Genomic DNA, 12,778 nt, shown 5'->3' with positions numbered 1-12,778 from the left:
TTAAAGCCCTAATCCTGTAAAACGAAGACTAATTTTATCTAACGCACAGTAACATTTACGAAGGAGTACACACTTTCACACACTTTTACACGCTATTACACGCTATTACACGCTTTTACACGCTACTCGGCCATGTTTACTTTTCAGAGGATTCCGTCCACACGCGTACGTTACTCCGTACGATGACGGACGTGACCTCTGAGGAAGCCAGACTTCATTTCACGACTCAAACCTGATGAAACACAAAGCTGTGTGAATTGAGGAGGAGAGAAAAAAAAAAAAAATCCACATTTGGTGCAGCTCCAGCTCTCAGCTTCGAGCTCTTAGACTATAAATAGAGCGCTAATTCAAGAAATCCCTGTGCATGTAAACCGAGATGCGATCACATGACCTGCTCTCAGCCAATGGCTTCTCGCTTCCTGTCTCCCGGCTTCGGGTGTGTGTGTGTGTGTGTGTGTGTGTGTGTTTACAAAAGAAGAGAGATGAGACAAAGAGCTGATGAAAGCCCTATGTTTGATTTTTTTTTTGTTTGTTTTGTTCCTTAACGAAGATTTCAACCATTTTGTGAAGTCAGGCTGAGAAGTAAAGGTTGGACGATACGCAAAAAAAAAAATCATATCGCGATTCTAGAAAGCGTTTGTACGATAAACGATACGACGTACAGGTTTTCTCGCAAAATGTCAGCTACACGTGCAAGTCTTGCATTTTAAGAAATGTTAGAAATAATCATAATTTAAAAAAAAAAAAAAACTCTTCACTAAACAAAATATTTAGCAATGAAAAAGAAAAAAGTTACAATTTTAGAGAGTAAGTACGAAATCAGCTGCTTGTAGTGAGATTATTTATTTATTTTATTTTTTTATTATTATACGTTTTTTATTTATTAAAAAGATATCACGACGACGTGTTGTGACGTAATTTCACGATCTCGATATCCTAAAATACCAAAAAATCACCTAAACACATCATTTTGCAGGATATAGCTGATTAATTCATCAATCAAAATTACTACGTATAAATACGAATTAATTAGTTAATATTAACTTTTACAATTTTAAAGCTTAAGTACAAAATTTTAGCATCGCATCAGAGGCTTTTGGTGAGTTTATAACTGCTTTTAAAAGTATTTTTATTGAATAAAATAATATCAGGATATTCACGATATCTCAGAAAAGCGTATTGTGAGATACTTTTATCATGATATCGATAACAAATTACTGAAATCAGAAATATCGTGAACGCCTCATTGTATAATAAATATTTAACCTATAATTTGTTCTTTTTAGTGTTTTTATTTAGTCGTGTTTTTAATTTCCGTGTGGAAATACGCCAGCTACAGGTATAAAGCGCTACTTTATATTCACGTACGCACAAATATCATCAACGTTTGCTTTTCTATAAATAATGACTAACACTAACACTGACGGCTCCTTAAATATCCAACAACGAACGTGACGTAAACATCCGACTTCGTAGAAAATAAAACCTGCTAGAAACTCAAATCATTTTATTGCTGTCGGGATTCGAGAGTTTTATCCCTCAGGAGTAAAATATTTATTACAGACGCCTCGCTGAGAAACTAATCCGATCCGAACAGGGCTAAAGACGTCGGGCTTCGTTTAAAAATCTTTTAGTAAAGTTGTGTGTAAATGTTTGTGCAAAAGTTTCAGAAACGCTGATTTTCTTCGTATATGATCACCGTAAAGTGCAAAGCGCGTTCCTGAAGCAGGTCATTTGCATGTAGTGACGCCCACAAAACTCCATAAAAGGTAAAGTGCACAGACAGCTGGGAGCACGAAATGAGAGATCAGGGTAAAGACTGAAAAACAGAAGCGGAAGTTATTTTGACTCACGTCTATGCCAATAAAACTATTTAATAATAATAATAATAATAATAATAATAATAATAAGTGAGCACTAAATCCTCCATCAGCTGAGGCGTTTGTTTACAGCTCTGCGCAGACAGAGCGACTCGTCCTCCATTTAAACACCACCATTTATTTATCGTAACTGAATGATTAGTTTTATTTGTTTTAATTTATGGGTGTGTGTCGGCTCACTTTCTTTATTTTTTATATTCTTTAATTAACACCAATAAAATAAAGCGTCTGGTTTTGAGTAAATGTTGTGGATGGAGCTCTGAGTCCCTGAGCGAGTGAACTAGCATGAGGACGTGTTTCTGATCGAGACTCTAAAGCTCTTCTATCAGTCGCTCTGGATAAGGGCGTCTGCTAAACGCTGCAAACGTCATAAACACAAACAGTTTAAACTCCACAGAATATTCCAGAGAGAAAAGTGCAGGAATCCCTGCAGATTATAGGATCTGAAGTCGATCAGGTCGAAGTTTACATTAGTTAATAAATTTACACACGCTCAGGAGCACGAGGTGGTTACGAGCGTTTTTTTTTTCTTCTGAATTTACGTATTTTCATGAAAACCGAATTTCTTGCGTAAACGCTCGTACTAACGATTTACTCATGAATCCGTTCGTATCCAGCTCGATAAATGAAAGTGTGTGTTTTTGTTGGAATACAGGACGGAGATGAAAACTCCGGATCGCTGACTGAAGCCGGACGAGGCCTACAGCCGAAACGACAGTAACGACTCTGAGAGAATATAATAATCTGAAATATTACACAGAATTTAAAAAAAAAATAAAAAAACTTTAAGCAGTTCGTCTCTGAAGAGTGTTTTGTTGTTTCTCGTCTAAGGTCGAGGCGATACGACGAAAATATCATATCACAATACTTGAGGGCATTTTGATTAAATAAGATATGCGTTACAAAGTGTACTGAAAAAAAAAAAAACACATTATGTCTATAAAAATTACTTTAAACTGAAAAAGATCAAAATAATAATCAATATTAATATTCTAAAAATAATTTTAACAAATGAAGAAATAAATCTAACTCTTTCATGCATAGAGTCCACACTTATAAATGGTCAATTTTTAAAAAAAAATAATTTATAAAAATATAAGATAAATAAAAATCACCTCCATTATTCGAGAGCATTAAACTGTTAACCCGACTGCAAAATGTCTCCGGTATAAAATTAAAAAAATTAAAACATTTAAAAGAAAAAAAAAAATTTTGTACCAGACTCCCCTGAACAACTTTTAACTATTTTTTAAAACTAATTTCTTTATTTTTTTTATTGTACTTTATAAATGTTGTACATGTCAACAATATGTTTATTTTTCTATATTTTGTTCATAAATTATATTTTCAATGACTAAACAATTTTTGTTTAAAAAAAAAAAACATTGGGGAAAAAAAATTTCATTTCAGTTACAAGATTTTATCCTTTTTTTTCTAGCTCTTTTCTATTTAATAATTATAATTTAATAATATAAGTGATACTTAACTCTGCTGTTCGGATTCGACGACACGGTTATTGCGACAAAGTGAAAAATTCGCAAATGAAAAAAATAAATATATGTCTGATTAAAATGTCAGAATTTTTTCAACTCCGAGACGGATAACGATTTACAATAACGCTGTTGATATCGTTATCTTTTTTACAACTTTGCGTTTTTTAATAACAAGCAGTCGATTTTATAAAATTTTGTACTGTTTGCGTCATTTTCTCCTTTCAATATTAATCTAAATTTGTAGCAGTTGGTTAGGAAATTGTGTATTGTGTAAAAATAACGAAACGTCCTGAGTTACATTTTCCTCTCCTGACTCGTTGTTTTTAAAATTTTGTTTGTAATGAATAAAATCTTTTGCGCCGTAGCTTTACCACAGTCGCAGTAATCACTCGCTACACTGCGAGAACGACGCAGGAGAATAAACAAACTCGTGTTTTTGTAGAGCAGCTGAGATTCACTCGCACTCGTTAAATAATTCACTGCTATAAAGAATTATTCACTTCACGTCTAATGAGCAAAGACGCAAAAAAAAAAAAAAAAAAAACCTGTTTCGTGACCTCAAGCTGAAAAACCGCCAACATCAAAGTGGATCTAAAGCTACAGAACTAGAGGGAAGTGTAATTTAAAACGGAGGCCACGCCCACACCTGTACGAATATATATGAATATGCAAATTTTTTTTTGTTCTCTGTGTTTTTGCTTCCTGTTCCGTAAAAATTGTGTTTTGTGCTACTCGTAACGAAGCTTTACGGAACCACGCCCCAAGGCGGAGAAATTTTTAAAGCTCCGTTTTTACGGTTATCGTGCGGACGTGAGGAAAAAACGCTTTTTTTTTTTTCGCACCGTAAACCTGCGTATGTCAGGGGTTAGGTGTTTAATTTAATAATAAAGTCATAAGCAAAAAAAAAAAAAACAGATACATAAACAAAAAAATAAATAAAAACAAACATATATGGATAGATAAATAAATAAATAAACAAGAACACAAAATAATAAACAAGCAAACAAGCAAATAAACAAACAAATAAATAGATAGATAGATAAATAAGTAAACAGGTAAACAAACAAACAAACAAATAAATAAGTACGCAAGCAGATAAGTCCTGTGAAGTGCCTTGAAATGCGCAGCGTTATTCGATGTGTTGATGTAATTTCCACTGAAACAGGAAGTCAGGGGCGGGACATAGCGAGTGGCTCCTCCCCCTTTTTAAATAGCCAATAGCGTTTAGCTTACCTCACAGCCTGAGAATGATGTAATTAAAATTTTTAAAATCTGTATTTTTTCCACGTTTCTCCTCATCTAGCGCTCAATACGCATCTTTATTGACGTGATCCTTGAAACGTTTTACGTGACAGTTTACAAAATACTTTCGCCGCCGATTTCAAAAACGCAGCACAGGACGGAATTTTTTTTTTAAAGATATAAAACTACAATTTCAAAAAATTATTCGTAGATGTGTTAAAGTTAAGTCGACTCTCCATCTCAGCCAGGTGAACCACAGAGGAAAAAAAATAATAAATAGTTGTGCATTCCGCGACTAAACCCGTTGCAATTAAAGCCAAAATATTGCGTTACACATTCCATCGATCTCTCGAAATCATTTTACGCATCTTCATTATTAAAGCGTTATCTCTGAGCGGCCTGAGGACTTTAACCTGGAGGTCCTTTAATCTGGCGTTTCTGAACGTTCCTCAGTGAGCAGGAGGCACGAGACGATACGCTGAAGCTACGATACGAGACGTATCGCGATACGGGCTTCACGAGACGATATTAAGACGAATAAAATATTACATTTTATAACGACAAATCGAACCACCGCGTTGTACGAAAAGTAGATCAGGATTTATAATATACGGTTAAAAAAGATTATAATCGACATAATATATAATTTTCTCCTAGCATTAACGACATTTTAATCTTTTTCAGTGTCATAAATTCATTTCACGTCAATATTATTAACACGGAAAGATCGTCTGACGGTAGATTGTGCCTTAAATGATTAAATAACTTTTAGGTGACTGAGTGCGTCACAATTACTGACTTAATTTAATCGTAGAGATTCGGGAAAACACTCATGATTATCTTTTGTATATTTCCTCATCCCTCTGAAGTCAGTTTCCGGTTACAACACGGCGCGCTTCCGAATCGCTTCTTTAGATGCGAGTGCGACTTACATCAAGCACAGCACACAGACGTTGCGTTTCAGACCACATTCACGCCAGCCGCGACAGAACCCGGACTGCACGGCGGTTTTGCAGTAACTTCCCTTCTCATTTCTACGCTACGGATCTGCTGTGAATTCCGGATAGCGTGAAAACGTCATGAAATCAGCTGTACTGTATTAAGAGACGTTTCTGTGATCCCCCCCCCCGAGTTCACGCCAGCCGAATGAAACTGGGTTTTTGGAGCACGTTCCATAACGCTTCCGTCTCATCGGCTTAAATTTTGGACTATTAAGTAAGATTGTGTGTTACGACTTCTGCTGATGCTGCCGCCAAGTGTGTGGACGATAATCGATTTACGGTTGTTGGATTGATCAGAAGTCATCAGATCACCAACAACAGTCATCAGATCACCATCATCAGTCATCAGATCACCAACATCAGTCATCAGATCACCAACATCAGTCATCAGATCACCAATAACAGTCATCAGATCACCATCATCAGTCATCAGATCACCAACATCAGTCATCAGATCACCAACATCAGTCATCAGATCACCATCATCAGTCATCAGATCACCAATAACAGTCATCAGATCACCAACATAGGTCATCAGATCACCATCATCGGTCATCAGATCACCAACAACAGTCATCAGATCACCAACATCAGTCATCAGATCACCAACATCAGTCATCAGATCACCAACAACAGTCATCAGATCACCAACATAGGTCATCAGATCACCATCATCGGTCATCAGATCACCAACATCAGTCATCAGATCACCAACATAGGTCATCAGATCACCATCATCGGTCATCAGATCACCATCATCGGTCATCAGATCACCAACATCAGTCATCAGATCACCATCATCAGTCATCAGATCACCAATAACAGTCATCAGATCACCAACATCAGTCACCAGATCACCATCATCGGTCATCAGATCACCATCATCGGTCATCAGATCACCATCATCGGTCATCAGATCACCATCATCAGTCATCAGATCACCAACAACAGTCATCAGATCAACACGCCGCTGTAAAAGGTCACGATGCAGAACGCAGGAGCGATTTTTTTTTGCACGCCGAGGTGCAGAATTTGTCACAGGAACAGAGCTGCTTGTGGTGATTAGAGTTCAGCTGGTCGACTGTAAATCATTAAGCCACGGATTTAAAATTCTCGGGCTCTGTAAACACGGAACGTTTCATTAAGCCGGAATGGGATAGAGAGCGCACGCACATGGATTGCGTAAAATCCAGTTTTATTTCTGCAGAATACAATACAGAAGGAAACACACACGTTCCCGAGTACAATCCGGACGCTCATCCGAGTGATCCGAGACAAACGCAGTGCATTGTGGGATTTTACGAGCACGCAGTCTGATATTATTCACCATTATGTTCGTGGACGCGGACGTGGAGCACAGAAAGACAAAACTTGTAAATATAGTGCAATTTTCCGACATGCGATTAGTTTTGCTGAAATATCACTTGGTGTGAATGTTTTTAAAAATAATAATAAAAAGATAGACAACAATTCTTGAGAGCTCATGTTGTGGTTCTGGTTCTGAAATTTTTTACTTATTTATTTATTTATTTATTTATTTATTTTTTACCCCAAAACTACTTGGTTTTCGAGTGACGTCACGTTTCCAGCGATTTATATCACGGCCGCCATTTTGTGGGTCGAACACCAGGACTAACGATCGTAAACAATCGACGACGTGTAAACAAATTCCAAAGTTTGTTCGGATCACTCTGTAACGGGTCAGTGTTACGATTTTATTTTATTATTATATTATAGTTTTATATAACTATGACACTCAAAAGCTGTCTAAGGATTGATCTACAAAATGGCGGATGCCCCATTGACCCGGATGTAAACGAAGCGAGTGGAAACGATTTATCTACGATAGACGTAAGACGCGTCCCAAATCGCATACTTACGCACTGTTCTACGCCATTTTTGTATTTCGTATAAAAAGTGTGAATAATGTGTTCATACTAAACTGCAGATTTTCTTACGTAGCGGAAAAGGGGCGGGGCTACCAGGTACTGACGCCGTCTCAGATTTCCTTAGAATCAAATAAATATCAAATCAAAATAAATAAATAAATAAATAAAAAGGAGTGTGAAAACTTTAGTCAATAAATTTCTTAATTTTACTGTTTTACCTTTGATGTGGTGAAATTAATTTTCTCGGGTATTCTGCTAAAGCTAGCGCCGCCGCATTACGTGTGTTTGACGTCATTCGCCATCGACTGGGAAACGGCTACATAGCGGCGATCACACTAGACTTTCAGCGTGCGAAATTTCTTCGGAGACGCCGTGAATGTGAGCAGGAACCGGATATGACATCACGTCACGCACCAAGGTGTTGTTTTTTTTTTAATCTGCACATCACGGATTCCGACGTGCTTCTCTTTCGATGTTGTTTATTGTAGTTATTCTTATAAAGCGGCGTTGTGTAAAACGGGACGGTGCGACGCCGCCGTAATCAGCGCTTCCTCCATCTTGGATTTTCTGAAGACGTTACGCCGTGACGCGTCGATCTTCCATCGGTCACACGGCTTCACGCGATACAAATTCGCAGGTCCGAGTTCACCAAAGTTGACCTTTGGAACGCAGGGAAAAACGAAACTTCTTCGTACTGAGATTGCGTTTCCGTCTCCGGCGTTCGCACGCGTACGAATGAAAGTCAACGCAACTGAAAAGTGTAGCGTGAGCGCCGCTTTATATTTCCGGTTTATAAAAACAAGACAAAATTAAAATTCGCTAGAGTGCGTAGTTCACAGTTTATAGCGTATAGTACGTCATTTGCAATACAGTTAAAGTGTTTACTGACAAAACAAATAAACAACAACAAAATAACATCGTTTTTAAAGGTTAGAACACAGCCGGAGTCTGTAAACAGCTAATATGATGGTGCGTGAAGTTCACGAGGAAAAGAAACGGTCATGCTGAAGAACCTCACAGATCTTTTTTTTATCTCTTTTCAAAAATGAAAATAATGTTTAAAAAAAAACACAAAACGCAAAATATTATCATATACGTGACATTTAGAGCGATTTATCCCACGGCGCTGTTGAAGTTTGGTGGTCAGGAAACATCGATTCATTTTCAGCGAGATTTATATTAACGCGCTTATTCTACGTTACCGTTTCCATGGTAACGTCGTCGCATTCACTGCGACTTGTACGGCACTTAAGACTAATAATAATAAAATAAAAAACGATTATGAAATGTGTTGTTTAACAGCGACCAAAAAAAAAAAAAAAAAAAAAGTATACTCGTTGATGTGGTCACGTTTTCTGTTAGGAGAGGTTTACGTAACATCGATGGAGATGGAAGGAGTCTCCAGTGTCAGAGCTTCGTAACATTCAGGAAGTTTCTGCGTATAAACTTCTGTATGAACACCACGTGCTGCGTTAAAGAGAAGACATTGCATGTGTATTTTAATAAAATCTCTTAATGTTTGTGGCGTTTTCTGACAAAGTAGACAAAATATTTTCGATTAAGGCGATAACGACTACGAATACGAAGATACGATAAAATCGTTATTGTGATAAATTATATCAATGCTCTTTTCTATGCTACTGTAGCTATATGGTGATATCTTTTAATGAACTAATTTTATGGGTTTTTTTAATTAATTTGATTACAAACTGACTGGAAGCAGCTGATTTGAGCAAATTGAATATTTAAACTTTAAAAGTAAGTATTAAAAGGATTCTTTTAAGCTGTATATATATCGTGAAAGCTATAATGTATCGTAAAAATGCTTAGGAATCGTGATATGATTTTTTTGTCACATCGCTTAGCCTCGACTTATCTTGTCAAAAAGACTATATTACTAAAGACATGTTATATGTTTTAAAACAGAAATTAAAAATGCCAGATAAAGAAGCGAGAGAGAGAGAGAGAGAGAGAGAGAGAGAGAGAGAGAGAGAGAGAAAGAAAGAAAGAAAGAGAGATTCACATTCAATAAGAAGCTAAGCTAATTAGGTTTCAGTCAGGTCAGAGCAAGTTCAAGCTAAAAACACGGACAATGTACTAAATTAAATACTTGTTTAAAAAAAATAAACAGAGATCATTTTAATAAACGTGCTTCAAAAATACCGAGTCTGGAAACTCGACTTTAAATCGCACCTTAAATCGTTAAAAAGCAAACAAGCTCAACAACTCGGGCTTTGTTAGCTACTTAGCACAGAGATGCTAGCTGGCTAACTAGCTAGCTAACTAGCCGTTTGGCTAAAATAATGAGTTCCGAGACGGCGATAAAAATAAATATATGACACAAACTTGTCGGAAATGGGGCTTTGAGTGTTAATGTATTTATTATATAACAAAAAAAGATGTTTGATCTTATCTTCAGTAAACATATAACGAATAAAAAAAATCATCAAAACTAGCAACTAGCAAAAAATCAGACTAGCTTTCATTTATTCTGTATGTGGAGCTCAGAAAACAGCGTTTAATATGAATTAAAACCCTTGTTTATGATCAGCTGGATATCAAAATTATCGCGAATTAAGTTTTATTAATTTATCTTACTAACATTGAGACAAATCAATCAATCCAGGGATTTTAAAATAATATAATTCGAGCTCGCAAGAGATAAAAACACAAATACACTAAAGCTGCTCTGACATCTGAATAGAAAAGTAGATAGAAAGCTGGTGTTGATCTTTTTAACTAAATATAGCAGAAATGTGAGTTAAATTAATGTTAGACTTTGTAATAAGTGATCATAAGGAAGAAAACTAGTGGTGTAAAGGTGTGAGTTTGGAAAAGAAAATTTAAAAAATAAGGAAAAACTAACAATAACACTGACAATCCTAGTGATACTGATAGTGTGGAAAGCTTGACTAGTGAGTAGTGTTTATATCTCACACACACACACACACACACACACACACACACACACAGAGAGTAAAAGTTTATCCAAAATAGATATAAATAAATAGAGAATAGAATAAGGTTAGAGTTTAATAGGAAGTAAATTTCCAAAGATGAGTCATTATTTTAGACAATGGGATTGAGAAACAAAGAAAGAAATGTTTGTGTTTATGTTTATGTTTATATTTATATTTAAACACACACACACACAGAGAGAGAGAGAGAGAGAGAGAGAGAGAGAGAGAGAGAGAGATCCAGATCCAGATCCAGCTTCACTCAGTGTGCTGCTACTTACTAGGGGTCGTTTGTAAACCTGGGTGTTCGGGGAGGCTGGTATCCGTAAAGATGGCAATAAAGCACGTCGAAACAGAAGCAACACATCTCCGCCGAGACCACCATCTTCCTGGCTGAGCCCGGTCCCGGACTGAGGTTCGGGGAAAGCCCGGTGCTGGAGTTGTAGCCTCCTGGAGCTGGAGACAGAGCGGTGGTTGTGTTGTTGCTGTTACTGCTGCTGCTGCTGCTTCCACCACATCCACCACCTCCACCTCCACCACCTCCTCCACCACCACCGCTGCCGCTGCTGCTGCTTCCACCACATCCACTATTACTATTACTACTACTACTCCCGCTACAGCTCCCGCTGCCCCCCGGACCCCCGAGGCCGTTCACTCGGTTCACGGTTCCGGCCACGACCGTCGACGACGAGGATCCGATCCCCAAGTCTGATCCGCAGTGCCCGGTCCCGGCTGCCCCGCCGCCCGCCCCGCCGGGACCCCCTGCTCCGGGGGATCCCGACAACTTCTGCTTCTTCACCCCGCAGCAGCCGGCCGCCATCTTCGAACAATCTGCACCGACACACCGCTTCCGACCCATCGCCGTCACGGCGGGAAGGGCGGGGCCAAACGCCGACCACGCGTAAAAATCCCACTGCGTCACGACGTACGACGCACGACGCTCCACCTTCACCGCTTTATTTAGTTATTTCTTTTTTATTTATTTATATATATATATATAAATATATATATATATATATATATTTTTTAATTTCCTTCCTCCTCCTCCTCCTCCTTCTTCTTCTTCTCGGAACGTAGTCACCCAGGAAGTAAGGTTACTTAAAAAAAAAAAAAAAGTGTAAATATATATATAAATAAATATATATATATATATGTTAAAAAAAAAAAAAAAAAAAAAAAACAGCACAGTCAAGACTCTGCAATGTCACCCCGATCTGCTGTGTGTGTTAAAGCCCGAGGAAGGGAAGAAGGAAGAATACGTAGCCTACGCTGCAGACGCAGCAGCCTTACGCAATGTCCGTAGAGAGGCAGCTCCAGATCCAGCTCCAGCTCCAGCTGCGTCCTCAGGGTCTCTTCAGGAGGAGGATGAATCGAGGGAGAAAAGAAAAAGAAGGAAGAGTCGCAGGGTGGTGGTCGTGGTGGTCGTGGTGGTGGTTGTTGCTGCTGCTGCTGCTGCTGTTCTTGCTGTTGTGGTTGTTGTTTACCTCCTTCAGATGCCAGGCTCATCAGTTCCTCAGTTCCTCAGTGGATGCAATGCGTCCCATTTTAAACAACAATCCGTCTGTATGTGTATAAATATAAATATATATATAAATATAAATGAGCTCGCTGGGTGGATGATGGAGCACGCACGCAGACACCGCACTGCACCCTCTATGAGCAGTGTGCGGGAATCCGGGGGCTCGAGCTCCACGCAGGACCCATACGCCTCCCTCTCCCTCTCCCTCTCTCTCTCTCTCTCTCTCTCTCTCACCGCACGAGACGAGACGAGACAACCCGAGACGAGACGTTCCGCCCCGGAACCCGCCGTGTTTTGTGTCAGTTGTTTACTTCTTGCATATACGATCTCGGTCGTAAAAACATACGAGTCAGCTCCTCTCAGCTCCTCTCGGCTCGAGACGCAGGGACCGGGACCGGGAGCGCGAGCGCAGGCGCGAGCGCGAGCACGCACCGAAAACAAAACCGACGCAGTTTTCTGCTCTCTCTCTCTCTCTCTCTCTCTCTCTCGGCGTCACTGAAACCTCCGAGTCATTTCTGAGCTCATCAGTGAACCGGTGCTCGGTTGCTTTTTTTTTTTTTTTTTTTTTTTTTTTATTTCCTCTCCAGCCTTCCTCACTGCTCAAACAAAAAAGTTTTCTCCCCCAGGTGGGCTGGAATGCTGCTGGAATGCTGCTGGAATGCTTCTGGAATTCTGCTGGAATTCTGTCATCCGTCTATCAGGACGCATTTTTCCTTAATCTGCAAGACAACAACATAAACAAAGCCGTCCATCATCCGGATTCTCCCAGGCTCTGCTCAGGCTTCCATGCACAGCAG

At 38.8% G+C, this 12,778-nt stretch overlaps 1 protein-coding gene across 1 annotated transcript in view; it reads right to left on the bottom strand.

The window, feature by feature from the left end:
• ammecr1 (AMMECR nuclear protein 1) overlaps window positions 1–11,431 on the bottom strand; it is a 49,026-nt gene extending 37,595 nt beyond the window's left edge. The window contains exon 1 of the mRNA XM_026938454.3: window positions 10,744–11,431. Within this exon, the coding sequence (XP_026794255.3) occupies window positions 10,744–11,321 (578 nt within the window). The 5' untranslated portion in view covers window positions 11,322–11,431. The remainder of the gene's footprint in view (window positions 1–10,743) is intronic.
• Window positions 11,432–12,778: the final 1,347 nt, after the last annotated feature.

The sequence above is a fragment of the Pangasianodon hypophthalmus genome, chromosome 15, assembly GCF_027358585.1.
Source record: "Pangasianodon hypophthalmus isolate fPanHyp1 chromosome 15, fPanHyp1.pri, whole genome shotgun sequence".
NCBI lineage: Eukaryota > Metazoa > Chordata > Actinopteri > Siluriformes > Pangasiidae > Pangasianodon > Pangasianodon hypophthalmus.
Note: the sequence above shows the minus strand (reverse complement) of the source record. Positions and strands in the feature narration are given on the sequence as shown.